General features: G+C 37.5%; 1 protein-coding gene across 2 annotated transcripts in view; it reads right to left on the bottom strand.

Moving 5' to 3' along the window:
- LRRC2 (leucine rich repeat containing 2) overlaps positions 1–24,680 on the bottom strand; it is a 74,522-nt gene that overhangs the window by 5,716 nt on the left and 44,126 nt on the right. For both annotated transcript variants that reach the window (XM_084503725.1, XM_084503726.1), the window contains exons 5-6: positions 21,126–21,262; positions 255–400 (exon numbers count right to left, since the gene is read on the bottom strand). In XM_084503725.1, the coding sequence (XP_084359851.1) occupies positions 255–400; positions 21,126–21,262 (283 nt within the window). The remainder of the gene's footprint in view (positions 1–254; positions 401–21,125; positions 21,263–24,680) is intronic.

Here is a 24,680-nt window from a genome sequence, read left to right as displayed (position 1 = left end):
AGAAAATGTTATTAGTTAACTGAACGGTAGAGTATCCAACTGTACAATCTGCTATCAATGAGCTAGAAAATGTAGTTTCTGCTCTCCAACCCAGTCCATCAATAACAATAGCAAAGCTTATGTGCAAAACTAATGCATTTCCTAATGTGATTTTTTCATATGATTTTTCATTAATAGTGTCCCTTGGAAGGCTATTACTTTCTAGATTTACTTTATAGTTCATAATCCTGTCCATGAATTAAAACAAAAACTACCTGTCTATGTCTTCTGGGAGATCTCTCAGGTTGTTGCTGCTAATATCCAACCACTGCAAATTAGACATCCGGAGTACACAAATTGGAATAGAAGGGAACTTGTTTGCTGACACATCCACAACTGTGACTTGTTTCAGGTTACTTAGCTAAAAAGAAGTGGTGCTTTATTTTAGTTACATTTTGCAAATACAATAAAATATTTAATTCTTCAAACATTCTTCTTTCTGCCAAAGCACTTAGAAAAATCATAATTGCATGATGTTTTACTTAACTTTTTACCAGTCTTATATCTTAGTCACCAATTGATATGAAAAACTATTTCAGGAATGACTACTTCAAAATGTGTTCATCAGCTATTTTACATCATCATTTTACTGAATGAAATTTCCATTTTGAAAGAAGACATATAGTTTCAGACAACACCAAGACTAGAACAAGACAATGTCTTGGTTCCTATATATATTATATATGAACTAAATTCCAGTGTGACTAATTACAGTGTCAATAATTAGATGTCAGGTTATCATTCAAAGAAACAGAGATTTTATTACTCCTATCAAAAATACATAGATTGTTTTCTGTTATGCACAGAGAATGTGCATTGCTAGGGACACTTCAAACATGAAACTGCCAATTTAAGATGAGAAATATTAGTCCAATGTTTTTCAAAGATCTTTAAAAATACATCTTCCACCCACCAAACTAACCATATAATATGGTGCACTAGAGCTTTTTATCTGAATACTTCTCAAAGGAATTACATTTATGTAATAAACCATTAATGTAATGATGGTTAACTGCAAATTTAAAATATAACTTTTTTAATTAATAAATGTGTTAAATAATTCTTTTAGTACTAAATCAATTATTCACACTACCAGCATGAATAAAATCATACATCTAGTTAAAGTGAGTCAAAAGAATATAAATGTTAAACAAACACACACACACACAAAAAAAAAAAAAAAAAAAAAAGGTATTTTACAATGAAAATAGTCTCAGAGCTTCTAGTCTTCTAGTCATATGTCAGCATCACTGCCTAGCCTTTCTTCTGATGCAGAAGAGAGTAGCAGAATATGTCAATGGTCTTTGCCCAAAGGGCTATTTTGTAATGAGGGTGTGTGGCTGGGTGTGTGTGTGGCTGAGTGTGTGGGGAGGTTGTGGGGAGGAGACGTGGAGGGGTGTATTGTACTTCCAAAGTGAAGAAAATGCAGCCAACAGCATAAATAATGGGAAAAAAAAAAAAAAAAAAAAAATAGAATGTAAGAAAGTACATTCTGAATCCTTGAGAAGGGTTTTTGTTAGTTTGTTTTGAATCCAGTCCTGGTTTGTTATATTTTATGGCCAAACTTCTATTTACTGCAATATTGCCAAAAATTCATCTGTGATATTTAGTTTGACTCTTGTCATTTGAAATGGTCACATTGGTGCTGTGATGGAGCCTGTTTGTTTGTTTTCTCTGTGTTTGTTTGCTTGCTTGTTTGCTTGCTTTTAAACACACATTGCCTCTCTTTGCTGCTAGACCTTAAAATTTGGGAAAATCCAGGGAAATTTACTGAAATTATGAAATGACTTCACTGTTACGTTTGCCTTTCAAAAACATAATAGAGGTTCAGAGTCTCTCTGTCCACCATTACATTAAAACAGCCTTGGTGAGGCATTACCATGGAAATGTCTTGCTCCTGATTCAGAAGAGGTAAGCACACATTTTATACTGACACTTCTTACTTCCAAATTATTTTGTCATTTTGAGAACTGACTACTAGCCATGAACACTCACTCCTCTACTGTAAATTTTTCCAGATACTGAATCTTTTTTTCCAAACACAGGAGAACCTCCATTTGCAGAATATCAGTAACTCTTCTGAATAATACTAAAAAGAAAATGGAGAAAACAATTGGCACCATGTTTACACTGCATTTACTTTGTGTTTTAATATTATTTTCACAATTTAAAATGTGAAGAAAATATTTCAAGTTTCTCTGCACTCAGAACAAGCCACTACTAAACAAGAAAGGTAATAATCTCTAAGCACCAAGTGGTAGATTAATGTCAAATAAGCTGACATCACTGTTCATCCAGGTTCCTAAACACTTTGCTTTCACATTAAGTCATCTATCATGCTGAAACATCTCATTAACATTAACGATAGGTTAAATGATATTTCTTCAACAACAGCACAACAGCACTTTTTTTATGATTTCTTGAAAGTGCTTTAAATAAATAAGTATATGCATTAAATATAAAAAGAAATATACATATAGTAGTATTGCTATATTTTTATGAATATTTCTGCCATTTTTCATACAGTCTTGAAAATAGATTGTTTTTATACTTCATTGGATCAAAACTTATATTTTTCAGAATTTTGTGCCCTCCCAAAACTATACTAACAAAATATAAGGTGACAGGCTGTCTTTATATAAAGTTTGGTTTAGTGTGACACAGAATATATGGAGCCATGATTATGCTGTGTAAGCTGCAAGCCTTTTTCTTTACTTGTACTTGTTCTTTTAGGGTAATATTTAACAAAACCTGTACATTTTCCATGGTATGTTGAAATCTAATGGAGTTTTTATTTAATCTATCTCTGAAATATTTCCAAAAACCACCTATGATATATGAAGCACTGGAAATTATTGCATCTATGTATTATATTTTCTAAAGAAAACCCTGTGTGTTTTATTTCTTTTTGAAAGACTGATTGATTTTTGCACTTCTTATAACATTTCATTTTCAAACAAGCATGGCCCTCTTATCATTTTTATGTTAGTATTTATTTTTGCTTGATGCTGAATTTTGTTATTTTCCTCTATTATCTGACTTTTAATCAATCAGTATATAGGCTTTATGCAAGTTCCATTTTAAAAAATAGCCATACTTGATCATCTAGCTACCTAGACCCACTTATTGTGGTCCTTATTTTTAGTCATTGTTGTCATCGTTGTTTGACAAACTGCCCCATTTTGCTTATCTTAATAATTTTATTCATAAAAATAATACAGATAACATTGTAGAAGTCCACTGCTTCTCTTTCTCTCTGACAGTTAAACTTTCAGATGAAAGGAAAGGACACCATGTCCTGGGCTGAACAAGTTATTTGATTAATGGGTATGTTTTTATTTCTGTTCTGCTTTTTGCCATGAAAGGGATTTGCTGATAAGGTTGTATGCAAGTTTGTCGTGAGTTGCCTACTGCTTAGCATCAACAAATGAAAAGGTGAGAATTCATGTCAAGCCCTACCAAAAAATTGTGCAATTTTCAGTTATGTACAAATGTTGTGTATCAGACACGGCACCCAAGCAAACTCAGTATATGACAAGATATAAAAAGAATTTATACATAAATGTCCATCAATGCACTACCCTGATTTTTCCCAAACATTTCACATTCAGTGAAGTCAATGAAAAATTGTAACAATTTAGGAGGATCAGATTAACATGTAATGTTGTCCCCCCAAAAGCATAGGCTGGCACTCAATATCTTGGTAGTGTGGTGAAAGCACTACAGTACATATAAGCCGAGGCATGAAGTGTATGTTTGACCACTTCAATCTCAAGCACTCAAACCAAATACCCAGGTTTTCTTACACAAAGCAATAGCTATAACCTATTCTATAATTTCATTGGTATTCATGGTCAACAGGTTGACCATGAGCCAGCAGAGTGCCCTGGTGGCCAAGAAGGCCAGTGGGATCCTGACGTGCATTAAAAGGAGTATGGCCAGCAGGTCAAGGGAGACGATCCTCCCCCTCTACTCTGCCCTGGTCAGGCTTCACCTGGAGTACTGTGTCCGGTTCTGGGCTCCCCAATACAAAAAAGACAGGGATCTCCCAGAAAGAGTCCAGCGGAGGACCACAAAGATGATACGGGGCCTGGAGCATGTCCCCTCTGAGGAAAGGCTGAGAGCCTTCTGTCTGTTCAGCCTTGAGAAAAGAAGACTGAGAGGGGATTTTATCAATATTTATAAATACCTTAAGCGTGGGAGAAAGAGGGATTTAGTAAATCTCTTTTCAGTGGTTTGTGGGGACAAGACAATGGATAATGGCCAAAAAATGGATCACAGGAAGTTCCACACCAAGAGGTGAAATCATAAGGTCATCTCATCTTCAAATTTCCAAACCTTGTAAATTGAGAACATTAAAAAGGAAAACTAGGCTTCAAATTCAATTACAGGTTTCTCAACAACCTATATGGACCCAACAGCTCACTTTGGATGCATACTCTCCCTATGTTTTAACTTAAAAAATGAGAAAAGCAAAAAGAGCAATGTCAGTATCACATGTTCACTAACTGACCTCTCCAAAATGCTTGGAGAGGAAGTGTCTCTTAGATATAACAAAATAGATTATTAAAGATATATTCTGGTCTTTGACCAAGATATGACCAAATGAATTAATTTCATTACCAGAACAGAGACAAAGCTAAAAGCACATTTCCTTTCCAATATGCAACAGCAATTGAAGAAACACTATTCAAATGGCAATATTTTAATTATGATTCAAACATACACAATACTGTTTTGTCATGACAATACACTGTAGCCTGTGAAGATACATCGTGGTTTACAAAAATATATATATATATATACACATGAAATATATATATATATATGCAGATATATATATATACACACACACATATATATATACTAATTTACAATGATTCTGAAATGATTCTGAAATCCAGAGGGAACTACTGTTTGCCAAAGGGGTGCAAAGGGGAAAACAGGCAAAAGAGAAGGGAAGTTTGTTTTATAGGTACTGAGAAAATATATATATGTATTATTAACAAATATGGCAAAAAAAGAGTTAGAAAACACTAGCTGATCACTTTGTTTTGCATTAATAAAACAGTAATTATTCACTTGGAAAACAATATATATGTATTGTATTTGAAAAGATAATAGAACCATGTAATGTCACAACATTGACAGAAGCAAAATAAATAAGAAAAATAATGCAAGAAAAACATTCAAGTGAAACTGAGAAAGTGATCCTATGCTCCTAACCCATTACAGTAGCAACATTTTGATGACTGATATTGATGAAATCATTTCACCTTATGAATATAGGTGCTGGGCAGTGACAAGAGCTTTCTGTGTGAGAGTGAATATATGCAGCCTGATAAACTTGGCAGCAAGAGTTTTACAGAATGTCAGCAAAAAATTAGCTTGTCTACAAATGTAGATGGTAAATTGAAGAATGGAAACCATGTTCTCCTCAGCAGCAGAGGTCAGAAGATTTCTGATCTGTCAGCTGTCTCCAATGATAGCAGGAATAAAACTCTCCTTTTTTATTATTTTCTATTTTACACAGTAACTGGCAGGAGAACCCTGCAAGCTGGAATTGGATTTAGATGTTCTTGAAGCAGGAGTTAAATAATGAAAATGCCCAAATTCAGGAAAGTCACAACACAGATAAATCTGTTCTGCACACTATGACATATATTTTGGAATTAGGCCTTATCTAGTTGAACAAACTGTTTCAAAATGTCTATCATCAAAATTATTTTCTTTTAATGCTACAGACAGTACATGTGTGTGACCCTGATAGTACATAAACCTACAGCTGAGAACACTGCCAACAACTGTGTATGACGTTTTGGTTTGCCAGGAATATAGCAAAATTTCTCTCCCTCCTCTCTATTCCTCTCTCACAGAGTTGTTAGATACATGCTTAAATATATATATTAATCTAACAGTAACAGTTTTGAGTTCATCTCTTCACAGATCTTTCCTTTCTATATAGTACCAAGATTTCTTGGTGGGCTTATGTCTTGCCCTGGTAAAAACACATAAGAAAAATGGAAAGATTGCTATTAGTAGAAAAAGCACTGAGTAGAGGGTCTTTTCCTGACCTGGACAATCAAGGCTGTCCAGATTTTGTCCGAGTACCCATCTAGAAGGTATTAGATTGTTCCTGTTGTTACTGTGTCTGACAATAAATATTTGACTGAATACTTACTCTCATTCTTATTTATAAAAGCTTATAATGAAGCTGGGCTTCACAACTCCGTTTACAGGGAGAATTCCCCCGACCCGGAATTTGCAGAGACCTGTCACAGGCACTGAGCACACTGCAGCAATCCAGTAACACCACTCATCAACATATACTTTGGTACTACCCCACAGCAGAGGACATAGCTAACCTACAAACCTCATCTGTGTTTTACTAGAAATTCTTTTTATGATGCAGAGAGAGAGAAAGAGAGAGACAGAGAGGCAGAGGGAGAGAAGATAATCTATTCTATATAAAGGTTGTATAATAATGAAGCACTAAGTGAAATTGTATTATATATATATATATAAACATAGGTGTGCTTACAAAATATCTGGCCATGTCCAGTCTAACCAAGAGTCGCCTATAATTCAGCCAGGCTTCTATGCCTAAATTAAGCCAGTCAGACTACCTCAGGAAGAGGTAGGCAAAAATAAAATGGGAGGCTTGCTGTATAATGCTCTCTGGATTGCTAAATTTTGTTCCATGTCTGATAAAGATAAAGGGAAATGGTATCTAATAAAATCAGTCATCTGGCTTGTCCCAGTCTAATTACTCAGAAATTAAGTTGTGTAGAATCAAGTTTCCTACTACTGTAAAAGTATTAGTTCAGATACATTTTGTAATCCTCTTTTCATGCCCTATATCAAAATAAGCAGCTTCCAAACAAGTGTTTCACTACCCAGTCCCCTTCAGATTGCATCCAAATAACTTACCTTTCTCAGCTACACGTTGCTGCTGAGACATGTAATCCCATACTAATTTGTAATAACAAACAACAAGGAAAAATCTGCATATTTGTGTATACCTTGCAAAATGATAGATAATATCTTCTGTGAACATGACATCCCAGAAATATCTATATAATGCTTTGAGCATATAAAACATGAAGAAAACAAACTTTGACTACTGAACAAATATTTAGAAGGAGTAACAGTTATTATTAAGAGGATGCATCTAAAACCATCAAGATTTTCATAACTGCAAATAAAATCTGATACAGAGGGGATGTCCAAGCTAATACAAGGACAGTGAACTACACAGATTTCTCACCATGACTGAAATGTGGGAATATATGGAAAGGTGAAAAACATAACTGCATATAACTCAGCAAAAATCTTTTGTTCAACATGAACTAGAGGTCAAAAATAAATAAATACATGCATACATAAGCAAATAGTTGGGTCTATACACGAATGTGAGATACAATGGTTAACTCCAAAATTGAAGAGGTCCAGACTGGAGACAGTGTGGGCTACAGTGACCATGCCCTGGTTTAGTTTGTGATCTTGAGGAATACGGGCCCGAACTTCAAAAGAGCAAACTTCAAGCTATTTTAAAGACCTAGTGGATGAGATCCGCTGGAACACTGTCCTTAGGCACAAAGGAGCTGAACAGAGCTGGCAACTCTTTAAGGATGTTCTCCTTAGAAAACAAGAATTCTCCATCCCTCTGCATAACAAATGTTTGTTTTTATAAAAACAAACAAAGAAACAAAAAACCCTGCTTCAGTATCCTACCACTCTGAACCATCCTTCACATTAGATCCTCAAATCTAGTCAGCCTTTTTATTGCATCTAACCAGCATTCACAGCATTTTGTATTAACTAGTAATCTGAAGACCTGGAACAAAATTTTTATTCTCAGATTTTCATGCTGGGAATGAAAAACTTTTTGACTATATTAAAAGCAATTTGGGGGCAATCTGACTTCTTCTTAACCATCTCTCTACCCTGCAAGGAGTATATTCAGAAAAATAAAAAGCTGCAAAAAAAAAGGCAAAAATGGAGTACAACAGATCATGAAATGGTGATGTACATACGTGAACCTGACAGCTTCATATTCTAATTCATTTCAGCCTGTCTACAAATGTTATCCCATGGGACAAACATAACTTTTCACTGACCAACTCAGTATTTTAAGATGAGACAAAATAGCAGCCTCAAAACAGCCTGGCAGCCAGCATATAGCACCTGACAAGATTGAAGCTAGAAGTGATAGCCCTCAGTAGCAGCCCAGTCCTGCAGACCCTCCCCAGTCATACAACCACATAACCATATATTACATGACCAGACACACTCAAGGGAAGATCTGTACATGCCTACCATACAAAATCTACATACAGGCAAACATCAGCCACACTATAAATGTAAGCTGATTCATGGAGTCTCAAGTTATAGGTCCACGCAATTGGCAGATCTGTTTTTTGACAATATCATCTCTGATTAGTTCAGAAGGGTTATTGGCCAGTGTGACCAGAATAAGAGAGATGATGGAGAAAAAAAAAAAAAAAAAAAAAAAAAAAAAAAAAAAAAAAACTGTATCCCTGTGTCTATTAAAAAGAGTAAGAAAAAGAATGAGCAAGACTAATTTTGCAAGATGAAAGACTGGGTGGGGGGAGAAGGATCTTATTTCTTCAAAAGTGTGTTTACACTATAAAACATGAAGTTACTTTAACCTTACCATGACCTTTTTAACTTGTGCTCGTTCATAAAACTACCGGACTCCTCCTAAACTCCAGCAGTAGTAATCAAATCTATGACAAGCTACAACCATGAATTAAATGCATAGTCTAAATGCCAGGGAAAGAGACCTCTTTTTAATATTTTTTCTTAGCTTTTCAGCCATTAATTTCATAACCTGAAATTCATGGCACTTTGCATTGCTGTTCAAAAGCATGACAAAAGCTTGGGTTTGAAAGTAATCATCTCTTCAATAAGAAAACCAGGAACCACTAAACAACACCCTCAGCTGAATTGCCCTGTGCCTCCAACAGCACTTTTACTTTATGCTAGGTGTAATTCTACATTCTTTTGTCCAGCACTAGGAGAACAGAGATCCTATCTGAATGAGCCTAAGACAAGAAAAAATAAGGCAATATCTGCTTTCAACTGATAGTGCTGGTTCTTGTCTTTATACCTTCCCTACTAATCAATGACAACGAATAAAAAAAAAAAAAGTCAGCCTTATCAAGTGTTGTTTACAGCTGTGAAGAGTTGATCAATCATGTAACTACCTATAATTAGTTAACAGCTGATAGGAATGCATTCAGTAATAAATTAAATACATTAAGTTCAGTTAGACTCTTCAACTTTATTCTTCTTACAGAATAAATAATTATTCTCAGTAGTTGTACTTTATAGAATAACACGTAATTCTTTCATTTTGCCTACAACCCTCTTCTGTTTCTCATCAATCCATGTGTGTAGACAGCAGAGACGACAACCGCACGTTTTCTTTAAGTTATGTAAATGAGTGAGTGGTATGCATTTATACCATCTCCTGTGCTGTTTCTTTTTAGTAGTTATGTAAAATCTGCTTCATATTAAATGTGTTGATGAATGGAAAGCAAGCACGGTGGGATTTTGAAAGCATTGAATGCTATTGGATTCAATGAGATTTTGAACTGTTTAGAGTTGGAACAATACTGTTGGAACTGTTTTGCAGAGTTGGAACAATACCAAATATGCTTTCCTACCACACAATTATTTTGCTATTTGACTCACACTTTTTGAAACATTATAGCCATATTTTAGTGCTCTCTTATGCCTTGTTGCTCATTCTTAAGTCTTCTCTTATGTTGTAAAACTAATTCTATGTCATGTCCTATTTTTTTTTTAAAGGTGATATTACTTTTATTGAACTCATGAAAGTTAAAGGAAAGGTCACTGGCACCACAGCATGGAGATAGACATGGATCAGTTCTCTAATGAAGTGGTCTGTTATTATTAGCTGCTGACTTGCTCCAACAGTGCAGTGCTTTTGAAGTGTTATATTAATTAGAAGACTTTGGAAGCACAGTGTCAAGAACAGGATCAACTGACACACTTTCTTGTGCCTAACTGCATAATCCTGTTTCCTAACATAGAGCCATGCCCTTCTTTAGCCCCTTGTCTATTAAAATGTTTGTGAGAGTTCCAGCAGCTGTAAGCTCTCCATGAATCTCCTCTGACACCTAACACCTTTGCACCTGCTCTTTCGGGTTTCACACCCCTCCTGCTAATGTTTGATGTTACATCTTATACCAGTTCCATAAAGCAACTGTTGCTTTAGATGGACTGACAGGACTTTGGTCAGCCATGACAGAAAGCCACTTGTCATGAGCATTAAGCAAATTTGAAAAGAATATCATCACTGGGTAAAGAAAAGTAAGACAAAATTCTTTCTAACAGAAATGTAAACAAGTTGAGCAATTGGTAAAACTTTTCTGAGACTGTGAAACATACATATAGAAATGCCAGTCTGAACAAAATCAACAGAACTTTTGCCAATGATTCAAAAGCAGAAGAATTTCACCAGAGTTTGGCTCACTGCTATTGGTTTTGTTGTCCATAAGTTAGTGCCTGGCCCACTGGGCACGAACCTATGGACAATAGCTTCACAATAGCAAGCTGAGCTTCTTAATACAAACAACACTCTTCTCTAGTTTATGGTCCTGAAAAACCCACATGGATAAAACTCAATTTTTACCATATCCAACACATGACTTCTTGGTAAATTTCTAGAAATATCTCTAGAAAAACCTTTACTTTAACCCCTTTATAGGGTCACACACGCTAGCACTGTTGAAAGATTCAAGACAGAATAATGAAGAATGTATTTTGCAGGTAAATAAAGCAGTGAAACCGCACCAGCTACAGCTCCTGTAACTGAATATTTTGAAAGCTCCTGGAGTCTGTACTCATTTATATCAGGACTGAAATCTACTGTGTATCAGAAACATACATACATACAAACGCTTTTTTGATCTGTTGAAAACACAGTGTGCTAAAACAGCACACTGAAAGCATAACCTTGCCATTTCTCTGAACTTCGAACTTTATACAGGATTGACATGGAAACACAGGCATACATACCTACATTTCCTTTTTCTTTGACAAAGTATTCCTATGACATTCTGTCTTATTCCTTCATTTTGTACCACCTAGACCTCACAGGGAATATGCTTTTCTGTAGAAAGCATTTCAGGTTGCTTGCTAGGTCTTCTGAGGAGTGGTAATGAACACTGCTCAAAGCAGAATAATTTTGCAAATGCCCTTTTTAATTGATTTTGAATAAGGCAACATCTATCTGAAACATTTCTGACGTGCTGCTGGTGGTATGGAATGACTTGCCTATCCTGTCTGACTGACAGAATGTGCCAGATGGTGAAACTGGAGGAAATGTACATTTCATCATTTTCTCTCTCTTATTAAAATTCCCCCATGTCATACTCTTGACATTATTAACAAAAAATTACAGTATGGAAGAATTGGCCCTTCAACACAACAAAGTTGTCTCTGGAGTATCAGAACAAAGCATTTATTGTGTCATGTACAGGAAATATTAATGGTGTGATTCAGTAAATAACTGTAGACAACAATAATTTCTTAGGAAAGCACTCCTCAAAATGAGGCCAGAACAGGTGTTTGTTTGTTTGTTTTAAAAACCTATAGCAAAAATCACATGCAATTTATAATACTGTATTTATTCCTTGAAAAAAAATTATTTACATAACATCTATGAAAACAACATCATGAAATATATTCAACAATTATAATGCTAACATATTACTAATTATTAAGTTGGTACAAGAAATTAGAAACCAGTCCATCTGTGCTCCTTTCTCTGCAGCTGCAGAGCATGATGCCCAGTGTAATTGCACTTTAGTAGGAGAGGGATAGGACATGATATAGGCCATGCACCACTAGAACATCTTAGCTAGAGAAAAATACACACTTCCAGAAATTTTATAAGCTACTTATCTCAGGGAAGATAGTCCTCAAACTTCATAAAGTATCTTCCCATTCTAAGCTCTCTAAGGTCTAGAAATATCTTTTACAAGCTGGCTGTGTAAATGTAACACCATGTAGGTTGCCTTTTGTAACAATTACATTTGATTTCAGTTTATATTTATAATTCATGTCTGGAGACAGACACTGTAGATTGCCTAAAAAGTAGTACAAGCTAAAGCTGCTTAAAAATGAAGCTCCTCTTTAATGAGCTTTAATTTAAAGCTCCTCTTTCATGAGCTTTCTCAGCTTGCACAACTTCTTAACATAAATTAGCAGAGTTAACAGACTTCATAACAGCCTATGAATTTCTTATTTGGCTGACTGACCAACTCAGACACAGAAACAATATATGTGACAGCATACATTTATAAACAGATATGAGAGTTTCTTCAGAATTTAGGAACTTCAATTTAAAATGGGTATTTTTTTTTTCACTGCATGGTTGTTGTATAAAAAATATATCATATAATTCTAGAATTCTTGGATTAAATTTGAGGTCCTCCTCTGGACTTGCTCAAACAGGTTCACATCATTGTCATGCTGGTGGCCCCAGACCTGGATGCAGAACTGCAGGGGGGTCCTCACAAAGGAAGAGTTGACAGAGTTTATTTTTGTTGTTTGTTGTTTGTTTTTTTTTTTTTTTTTATAAAGGGAAGAAACAAGGATGCTGTGAAAATACAGATTGATTTAAATTCCCACTAATTTAATTACCATAGCCAAATAAAGTTTTCATAGTTGCCTGAGACATTTCAAAAAACGTATTGGGATTGTCTGAGTACCACAAGGCTAGAAAATAGTGTTGTTTTTTTTTTCACTCTGACTTATTTTTAACTTTGGTAAGTGACATTTTGCCACTGCATTTCTTTTTCCTTTCTGCTTTGCTTGTCATGGCTATTTGCGATATTAAATCTGCACATTAGGGATCTCTAAGTATGTGTTTTTACAAGATGGTATCACAGAGCTTTATTTGTAGTAATCACGTTGCTAGTATTATAATATACTGCTAAGCTGCAGATCAGCTTTCCAAAACTGTTCACCTTCTAGCAGTTTTCATATGAAATATCTCAATAAACATACTGAAAGTGGAGAGTGTTCAGTATTATTCTATTAAGGAACATCACTGAGCTGTTTGTGCCATTTTGGGAGGCTGAAAAAAATTGAACTGTGTTTGTTTGAATTGTGACATAGAAATAGAAGTTTTCATTATTTGTTTAAATGTCTGCTTTCTCTCTGAATTCTGCAAAGTTCTGAACATCAAATATATGTTGGTTTTGCAAATACTATAGCCTAATTGTATAGGGGAAGTTTTGTTTTATCAAGAAGTGCAATGCTTTTTGGTTATGTAGTCCTTGTATTGTGAAGGAAGAATACAACATTTATTTACTAAATGGTTCTAATCTTAACAGTTTTCATAACCTTGATTTAGGTCTTTCAGAGCTACTGCAAACAAGAACAAAAAAAAAGAATCAATAAAAATAATAGATTTTTTTAAATAAATATTAAAAAATGTTGTTTGTTGTTTTTTTTTTCTTTTTTGATGTTGTTGTTGTTTGTTTGTTTTTTGAGAGAAAGAGAGAGACTTACAATATGCTGTTTTAGATGATAGTGTACAATTGATTTCTTTAGTGGCAAGCAATTTTTATAGAATCATAGAATGGTTTGGAAGGGACCTTAAAGATCACCCAGTTCCAACCCCCCTGCCATAGGCAGAGATGCCAACCACTAGATCAGGGCCTCATCCAACCTGGCTTCAAACATCTTCAGGGATGGGGCATCCACAACTTGTCTGGGCAACCTGTTCTTCTGCCTCAGTATTCTTACAGTGAAGAATGTCCTCCTACATTCTGAACCTGAATCTCCCCTCTTTTAGGTTAAGACCATTCCTCCTTGTCCTATCACTGTCTACCTGAGTAAAGAGTCCTTCACCATCTTTTTTATAAGACCCCTTTAAGTATTGAAAGGTCACAATGAGATCCCTCTGGAGCCTTCTCTTCTGCAGGCTGAACATCCCCAGCTCTCTCAGTCTTTCTATGTAGGGAAAGCACTCCAGCCCTTGGAACAAATTTAGAGCCTTCCTCTGGACCTATTCTAACATATCACCATCCTTCTTGTTCTGGGGCCCAAGATCTGAATGAAGCATGCCAAGCGGGTCCTCACAAAGGAAGAGTTGACAGGGACAATCACCTCCCTTGACCTGCTGACCACTCCTCTTTCGATGCAGCCCAGGATGCAGTTGGTCGTCTGGGCTGCAAGTACACACTGCTGGCTCATGTCGAGCCTTTTGTCCACCAGAACCCCCAAGTCCTTCTCTGCAGGGCTGCTCTCAATGAGTTTTTCTCCCAGTCTATGCTCATGTCTGGGATTGTCCTGAGCCAGGGACAGCACCTTGTACTTGAACTTTTTCAATCTCATTAGGTTCATGTGGATGCGCTTCTCCAGCTTGTCCAGATCCCTTTGAATGGCATCTCTTCCTTCTTTGATATCAACCAAACAACTCATCTTGCTGTTGTCTGCAAACTTGTTGAGGGTGCACTCAATCCTACTGTCTTTGTCACTGATATTAAAATAAAGATAAATATTAAGATATTAAGATATTAAACAGTACCAATCCCAGGACAATCCCTCTGAGGGACACCGCTCATCACCAAACTCCACCTGGACATAAAGCCATTGACTACCACTCTCTGGGTGAAACCCTCGAGCCAATTCCTCATCCACTGAACGGTCCACCATCAAATCTGTATCTCTTCAAACTGGAGACCAGGATGTCATGTGGGACCATGTCATAGGCCTTACAGAAGTCCAGAAAGATGACATCAGTCAGTCTTCCCTTGTTAACTGATGCAGTCACTCTGTCCTAGAAGGCCACTAGATAGGTCAGGCATGATTTTCCCTTGGTGAAGATCTGCTGGTTTGCATGTGTATTGACATTTCTTCCAGGAGTATCTGTTCCATGGTCTTCCCAGGCATGGAGGTGAGCCTCACTGGTCTTTAGTTCCCTGGGTCCTCCTTTCTACCCTTTTTAAAATGGGACTGTTGTTCCCATTATTCCAGTCAGCAGGGATTTCACCTGACTGACAGGACTTTTCAAATATGATGGAGAGAGGCTTGGCAACTACATCAGCCAATTTCTTCAGGACCCTGGGATGCATGTGTAGTGGGTTTACATGGCAAGGTTTTGGTAGCAGGGAGCCATAGGGGTGGTTTCTGTGAGAAAGATCTAGAAGCTGCCCCATGTTTGGGAAGGGCCCCATTGTTTTCCAGATCTGAGCCAATAAGCGGTGTTGTTTGCGCCTCTGTGAGAGCATATTTAAGACAGGGAAAAAAATGCTGGGCCAGACAGCAGCCAGGAGTGAGAGAACAGCCTTGCAGGTGCCAAGGTCAGTGTAGAGGGAGAGGGAGAGGTGCTCCAGGCGCCGGAGCAGAAGTCCCCTGCAGCCTGTGGTGAGGACCATGGTGAAGCAGGATGTCCCCCTGCAGCCCATGGAGTACCACGGTGGAGCAGGGTTATATGCTGCAGCCCATGGGGGAGACCACGGTGGAGCAGGTGGCCCTGCACCGACGGAGGCTGCCGCCTGTGGAAGACCCCTGCCGGAGCAGATTCCGGGCCGGACCTGTAGCCCATGGAGAGGAGCCCACGCAGGAGCAGGTGACCTGGCAGGAGCTGCTGCCCATAGGGGAGCCAGGTTGGAGCAGTTTTCTCCTGAGGGATGGACCCCGTGGTACGGACCCATATCTGGAGCAGTTCTGGATGAGCTGCTGCCTGTGGGAAGCCCACGCCGGATCAGTTCATCAAGGACTGTATCCCGTGGGTGGGACCCCACAGCACAGGGGATGAGAGTGACCGAGAAGGAGCGGCAGAGAAGATGTGCTGTAGACTGACCATAACCCCCATTCCCCCGTTCCCCTGCGCCGCTCGGGGGGAGGAGGTGGAAGAGGGTGGATGGGGGGGAAGGTGCTTTTGGTTTGCTTTTTCCTTTGTTTTCTCACTTCTCTCGCTTGTTAGTAATAGGCAATAAATCTTACTATCTCCTTATGCCGAGTCTGTTTTGCCCGTTACAATAATTATTGCATGATTTTCTCGTCCTTATCTCAACCCTTGAGCCCCTTTTCACATATTTTCTCCCCTTTCCTCTTTGAGGAGGGGGAGTGAGAGAGCGGCTGTGGTGGAGCTCGGCTGCCCACTCGAGCGGAACCACGACAGCATGTCACCAGGCCCCACAGACTTGTACCTGTTTGTTTTCATCAGGTGGTCTCAAACCTGCTCTTCACTTACACTGGGAGAGACTTTGCTCCCCCAGCCCCCATCTATGGCTTCAGGGAAACAAAAGATGTGGGAAGCTTGAGACTGGCAGTGAAGACTGAGGCAAAGAAGTTGTTGAGTACCTCAGCCTTCTCCATGTCTGTTGTTATGAGTTGTCATATGTCTGAGGGGGAACACTCTCTTTGGCCTTTCTTTTCTGAACAATATACCTACAGAATCCCTTCCTGTTATTCTTTGCATCCCTTGCCAAGCTTGGTACCATCTGTGCCTTGGCTTTCCTGATCCTGTCCCTGGACATGTGGACACATGTCCCAGCTTCCAGTACCTGTGCATTTCCTTCTTGCACCTCAGTTTGACCAACAGGTCCTTGCTCAGCCACCCCGGTTGCTTGCCCTCCCTGCCCAATTTGTTATGCAGGGGGATGGAGAGTTCTTGTTTTCTAAGGAGAACATCCTTAAAGAGTTGCCAGCTCTGTTCAGCTCCTTTGTGCCTAAGGACAGTGTTCCAGCGGATCTCATCCACTAGGTCTTTAAAATAGCTTGAAGTTTGCTCTTTTGAAGTTCGGGCCCGTATTCCTCAAGATCACAAACTAAACCAGGGCATGGTCACTGTAGCCCACACTGTCTCCAGTCTGGACCTCTTCAATTTTGGAGTTAACCATTGTATCTCACATTCGTGTATAGACCCAACTATTTGCTTATGTATGCATGTATTTATTTATTTTTGACCTCTAGTTCATGTTGAACAAAAGATTTTTGCTGAGTTATATGCAGTTATGTTTTTCACCTTTCCATATATTCCCACATTTCAGTCATGGTGAGAAATCTGTGTAGTTCACTGTCCTTGTATTAGCTTGGACATCCCCTCTGTATCAGATTTTATTTGCAGTTATGAAAATCTTGATGGTTTTAGATGCATCCTCTTAATAATAACTGTTACTCCTTCTAAATATTTGTTCAGTAGTCAAAGTTTGTTTTCTTCATGTTTTATATGCTCAAAGCATTATATAGATATTTCTGGGATGTCATGTTCACAGAAGATATTATCTATCATTTTGCAAGGTATACACAAATATGCAGATTTTTCCTTGTTGTTTGTTATTACAAATTAGTATGGGATTACATGTCTCAGCAGCAACGTGTAGCTGAGAAAGGTAAGTTATTTGGATGCAATCTGAAGGGGACTGGGTAGTGAAACACTTGTTTGGAAGCTGCTTATTTTGATATAGGGCATGAAAAGAGGATTACAAAATGTATCTGAACTAATACTTTTACAGTAGTAGGAAACTTGATTCTACACAACTTAATTTCTGAGTAATTAGACTGGGACAAGCCAGATGACTGATTTTATTAGATACCATTTCCCTTTATCTTTATCAGACATGGAACAAAATTTAGCAATCCAGAGAGCATTATACAGCAAGCCTCCCATTTTATTTTTGCCTACCTCTTCCTGAGGTAGTCTGACTGGCTTAATTTAGGCATAGAAGCCTGGCTGAATTATAGGCGACTCTTGGTTAGACTGGACATGGCCAGATATTTTGTAAGCACACCTATGTTTATATATATATATATAATACAATTTCACTTAGTGCTTCATTATTATACAACCTTTATATAGAATAGATTATCTTCTCTCCCTCTGCCTCTCTGTCTCTCTCTTTCTCTCTCTCTGCATCATAAAAAGAATTTCTAGTAAAACACAGATGAGGTTTGTAGGTTAGCTATGTCCTCTGCTGTGGGGTAGTACCAAAGTATATGTTGATGAGTGGTGTTACTGGATTGCTGCAGTGTGCTCAGTGCCTGTGACAGGTCTCTGCAAATTCCGGGTCGGGGGAATTCTCCCTGTAAACGGAGTTGTGAAGCCCAGCTTCATTATAAGCTTTTATAAATAAGAATGAGAGTAAGTATTCAGTCAAATATTTATTGTCAGACACAGTAACAACAGGAACAATCTAATACCTTCTAGATGGGTACTCGGACAAAATCTGGACAGCCTTGATTGTCCAGGTCAGGAAAAGACCCTCTACTCAGTGCTTTTTCTACTAATAGCAATCTTTCCATTTTTCTTATGTGTTTTTACCAGGGCAAGACATAAGCCCACCAAGAAATCTTGGTACTTTTACATGCTTACAGAGAATGATCACCAATTATCATGAATATTTCACTGGATTAATAGATTTGAGCAACAAATGCATTAGATATTTGATTGAATTTGTCTAATTGGGGGAACTGGCTTCTTTGAGATGTGTCTGACCTCACACAGTCAACACAGCAGTGTTCCATGCACAGCCAGCTCTAAGGGACCCTCTACAGGGCAAAGCAAAGCCCGTCAGCCACATGCGTGGTGCCATTGTGTAAAAACTTTCAACAAAGGGCAGAAAATGCCAAACAGGAAGAGGAGTAAAGAACAAAAAGAGTGAGAAAGAGCAGAGATAACACCAAGGTCAGAAAAGGAACAGATGTTCCAGTCTGGAGCATATATCCACAGCGCAGCCCACAGAAGAACCACACTGAAAAGACAGGTATTTCTGAAAGATCTGCATCCTGTACCAAGCCCATGCTGAAGCAAAGAAGAAGTGTAAGGAAGAAGGAGAAGCAGAGAGACACTGATGTATACTGACTGCAACTCTGCCACTGTTCCCCTCCCACCCCCCATCCTTTTCCACTGCTCAGGACAGAGAGGTGTATGGAGTGAAGGAGTGAAGCTGAGCTTTGAAAGAGGGTAAGAAAGGTGTTCTTTTAATGTCTCTGTTTCTCAATACCCAAATCTGTCTTAGTTGGCAACAAATTAAATTAATATTCCCCAAGCAGAGTCTGTTTTGCCCATGGCAATTATAGTCAAGCAATCATCCTGTCTATCTCATCCCATGAGATTTCTTATCCTTTTTCTCCATTCTTTTTTTCACAGTGTTGTGTTGAGGAGGAGTGAGTGAGCAGCTGAGTTGACATTTGGCTATTAGCCAAGGTTAAACCACCACCACAATTAACAGTGTCTGCATTCCCTTCTTAGATGGTTTAGACTAATGTGATATTTTAATTCATGAAGTAGTTACTTGCCAGTGACTACCACCTCTTGTCCATCTGAGAAAAATCAAATACCTATTACATTAGCAAGGATACTGATGCAATTGCTCTGAATAAGATCAGCCATAGTGAGTACACTGAAGGCCAAACACTACAGCCTTTTAAATCATTTGATAAAAATGTTCCTTTAATTGTATGTTCTGCTTCCAAAGCTGCCCTTGAAATCTTGATTCTTGGAAACTAATTTTATAAACTAAATCAGAGGAGTTTATGTAGCCTGCCTCCTGGGTCATTGCAAGTATAAATTAAGTGTTGTCCTCCAGAGAAACAAGAAAACATGATAGAAAATGCCAATATTTTTCTTCTTGACTTTTTAGATCATACTGAGCTTAATGTTGCTTCCAGCTTTTGAGTTTTTGCTGTTATATAAACAGCCATTTGCACAGTTGTTTTTTTTTGTTTTGTTTTGTTTCTATGTAGATTGTAAGTAAACCATTACCTGTATTGAATAGGAGACTGTCAGAAAGAACCAAACTTTCTGAGCTTGCTGAGAGAAACCCTTGCCTCTTAGGACTCAATCCTGAAGAAAACTTGCATATGCAGTTGGTTTTACACATAAAGGCTGTTCATAATGCATAGAAATGTGCAAGCCTTTGCCTACAATACCTGTAGAAGCAACTGGGAAAATACCATTGATTTTAACACAAATACACTGCTCTGGTCTGGAGGTTTCAGTATACTTCTTTTCCTAGATGCTTATATTTTATTCCTCTGTCTATCAGGATGTCCTTTATTTCTGATTTCATTACAGTTCCTTTTCATTACTTAGTTTTTATCTGTTTAACCACCTACCTTTGCTAAACTGAAGGAGAAGAGAAAGAAAAGAGAGACCTGCCTGTTTGTTCTTTTGCTAACATTTCTATACAATGTCCACTCATCGCATTCTCTTTCCTCCACATCACTTATGAACAGTTCTTTGCAAAATAAACTGCCTTACATTGAAAAACCAGAGAGGAAAGTTAATTACTGTTTGCATTTCACTGGAACAGAACATAAGCATGGGCAAAACAGGTCTCGCATAAGTTCAATCCACTCCAATATTGCCTGGAAATCATCCACAACAGATGGATGCAAAAGATGGAAGCAAAGAGGAGCCTGACACTTCACACTGGTACTCCCCTCACTCATGGGAACATATGAAATTGTGCATATGTACTAGCCAATAGTTTCATTTCTCAGAGAACAGTAAGTGTTTGAGCAGTCAGGCAGAGAACAGTTATGTATCCAACACAAGAAACAGTGTTGGTGCATGCTTGGAGTCCTTTTCTGTCTTTATTATATATTCATAGCATGCCTCACATGTAATATCCCTTTCAGACAGAATTATGCTCATAGCTACATGCAGTCTTTTTTATAGACCTCTCCATACTCTTTTTAAAGAAATACATACATTGGGAACAAATGAAGGTTAGTAAGTGAATTTGACTGTCAAGATACACTTTGCCTCCACAGAAAATAGCTATTTGCAGCCTTCTCCTTATCATCACTGGCCAAATCCCCTTTGGGATCATGTCCTCCTTCATATATCAGAATAAATGTGAACAAAATTTAGTTACTTGAAAAGCAAAACAAAAAAGCTTGATCTTGTTTAGCTTCTGCCTTCATCATTTTCAGTGCTATTACTACCAGAACATTATTCTGAAAAACTGCAAGGAATGTGATTAAATCTGTTATGGTAATATTTTTAGATTTATTATAATTTATAATCCAAATAATAAGGGTAGAAGAAACATAGTTTGTTATCTTACTTCAAATGGGAGCTCTCTTATTTCCATGTTTCCAGACAAATCCAGTTTTTCCAGATTCTCACAGTCACCCAGTTCCGGAGGGACTGACTTCAAATTATTAAAACTCACATTGAGCACTTTGAGATTTTTTAAGCAGCCTGTTAGGGAAAGATAATTAAAATCAGTAGTGAGGGAAAAGGGGAAGAGGGGGTATTAAAATAAAAAATCTACTCCGCAAAACAGGTGAATAAATACCTTCTGCAGCAGTCACAAAGATGGGAACACATTGCAAAAGTGCTGTGTTGTACTCATAGATGTCTCTTAATCAGCAATGATTTTGGTTAGAGTTTGAAAGACTTAATAAGACTGATCATACCACGGCTAACTATTGACCTCATCTGAAAATAGAGAAGTTGACATTCACCTCAGGAAGATTGTTTGAAAAGAAAACCTTAGTATTTATTATAGAACCTATTGATTGGGAACAATTGTTCCTACCTAATTTACTGCATTAACAGATCTGTCTCCAGTACACAGCATTGCATAATTTTGATTATGAAAGATACAGGATATATTTGTTTCATTATTTGTTTAATCACAATCCCTCATCTTTTGTCAGCTTTATTTTGGGGCACCAAGATTTTAGACTACATTTAGTCACATTGCATTCCCTATTTTTTCTACTTATAGAATTCTACTTATAGCATAATCTTCAATAAAAATAGGTTTAGAAACATAATTAAAAAGCAAAACATGTTATACTGCAAAAATGCAAATTCTACTGCAACATAGTTAAATAGGAAAGAAGTAAGGAATTTGAATGTACCGAAGAGCCAATTTGTTAGCAAAGGGATCCTTAGACACATACATAACAAAGCCAAGAGGATGTTCTATGTACACCTGTCCTGATGTATTACATGGATGGTTTTCCTCTCTAATCCACGATGAAATGCAGCAATCAGAACGGAAAGCAGTGGTAAGAAATTTACATACAATTCAGCAACAAGGAATAAGGAAAGAACATCTTGTGCCAACAGGTTCTCAAAGTAATACTGGCAAACCAGGTAAAGATATGCATAAGAAGCACAAGTCTGTATTTTATCACTGTCTTCCAGTTATCATCAAGTTTTAAAGAAAAAAAAAAATCTCATGTTTTATGGAATTTGGATAACACTGGAGAGAATCTCTCTGTTACAAGTGCTCAATACCATAATAGTAAGCTTACGGCATTAATACTTGGTTAAATTCCCCCCAGAACAAAAGCTGTTGTAGAGTTGATCACCCTTTGCAATGTGTTCCTGTGCCTCCACAGGAAATCCTTACTGGAGGCTAGATGGTGCTTCCACAGGAAAAGGCAACCAGAGAAGAAACATAAGGGATTAAATGCCCCATAATCCTTCTCTTAAAAATAAATAAATAAATTGATAGATAAATAAATAATAGATTTGCTCTTTATAGAGGCATACAATTTGATGACCAATAATAGCAGCCCCAAATCACCTACACCTGCAGCATTTTGTGTAGATCTCCATTTAGTCCCCCTTGGATAAAATATTATCTTCAAATGATATATGGACCATCTAATTTTTCTCTGAATCTACAGAACAGTGTTAATCTGAATCTAAAGAACAGTGTTAGATTAATCTCTGCATGTTGCAACAGGGAAAAGTATAGAAGTTCCCACACAGCTTTCTCTTGTTCTGACAGAAATAGAAACTGAGGAGGTATTTATAATTTCAGATTTGTCCTTTTAAAATGGTAACCTTGTATTTCATCTTTGCAGTAAAGTCCTGGTTTAGTTAAAATGACAGAAACAACAAAGTTTTCTGTAAGACTACAACTGGCATTGCTTTGGTAGTACAATATACTATCCTACAACAGTCATTGCAGCTGGTGAGAGAGTAATAGAAACAACTTGAGGATGTAAATGTGTGACTTTCCAATTTTCCAGATCATCAAAGAAAAGAAAAAAAAAAAGTTTAACCTAACCATGACTAAGTCTCACTGAGTTTACTATCATGATGTAGACAAGTGAAGGTATTACATCACATGCTAAGTGGTATAAATACCAATTTACCATATCACTGCAATAAAATAATCACTAACATAGAAGTGCCTCAAAATGAAATAGAGAATCAGAAAATCCCAAATTAATTCCTCACACAATTAATTCTTCAGTGAAGAGGAGTAAGTCCCATTGAAACTGAAAAGAAACTACTAATTTGCAGAGTAACTTTTTGTCTTGTCTTTTAGCAAGGTAATATTGTACTGAATCTGTCTGGGATGAAGTTAATTTTATTCATAACAGCATGTATGATTTGTGACCAAACTAGTAATACCAAAGTAGCGTTTTACCTTTTGCTGCATGAACAGCACTCACAAAGCATCAAGGCTTTCTTTGTTTCTCACTGCCCCACAACACGCAAGGCTCAGTAAGCAGGCTGGGGATGGGCAAGAAGCTGTGGGACAGCTGACTCCAACTTACCAAAGTGATACCATACTGCATAACACTCTGCTCAGGAATAAAATCGCAAGGGGGAGTTTTCCAAGATGGTTATTGCTCAGGAACTGATTAGGTATGGGTTAGCCATTGTTGATTAATTCCTTTTGCCTTGTTTGCTTTTGTTATGTTTTGTTTTTCTTTCTCCTTTTTCCATCATTAACTAACCTGTCTTTGTCTCATCTCATGAGTTTTTTCACTTTTTCCCTTCCAATTCTCTTCCCTCACTGCATCGGAGTGGGCAAGTGGCTGTGTGAGGCATAGTTGCCTACCAGGTTTAAAACACAACAGACGTACCTGCTAACTTTTTAGCCACTGATATTTCTACCACTGTCTCAGCTCACTTACTCACTGGATAACTAATGTAGGCAATGCACCCAGGGACACCAGTATCCTCTTGTGTAATTCTGCTAAGAAGATGTATTTACAACACATAACTAGTAGATATGGAGCAGAATTATCCATAATAAAATCATAAAAGTTTAATAGCCTTTTTAGGCAGAGTGATGGATAAAACCCCTTTAAAACCATGCCATTTCACATTTGGTTCATCCCAGCTTGAAGGTATAGGAGAGCAAGTAAGAAGATACATATTTTTTCATTTTTCCTTCAAACTCTCTCTGATATGACAGAAGAGTACTTCAGAATTGGGAGTCAGTAACTAGTAACTGCTGTGGCTAAGATTATTAAAATTACAGGGAAGAAAGAAAGAAAAAAACAGGCAACAAAACTTACAACTGAATTTAATTCATTCAGGACTACATAGATGAGGAGAATACAGTTCCTCAAGATTTGTCTGTGGGGAGCAGTCTCTTGCCTTTCTGTATAACTCCTGTTTTTTCACCTCTAGCTCTCCTGTGGATTAAGTTATTTCACCTGACAGCTGAGAGGTAGGTGAGAATTAACCTTCACTCTAGGACCATAAGTCATTTACAGGACACAATGGATAAATCCTTTACACCACCTCTTCAACCCCATATGTTGATTTACCACATTTCATCTTAAAAGTGGTTTGGCTTTTGACATGCACTCCTCTCAGAGGCTGGTGGGGGGAGTTACAGAATTTCATCCCTTTC

The sequence above is a fragment of the Aythya ferina genome (assembly GCF_964211825.1).
Source record: "Aythya ferina genome assembly, chromosome: Z".
NCBI lineage: Eukaryota > Metazoa > Chordata > Aves > Anseriformes > Anatidae > Aythya > Aythya ferina.
The sequence above is the reverse complement of the archived record's forward strand: the minus strand, read 5'-3'. Positions and strand labels throughout refer to the sequence as shown.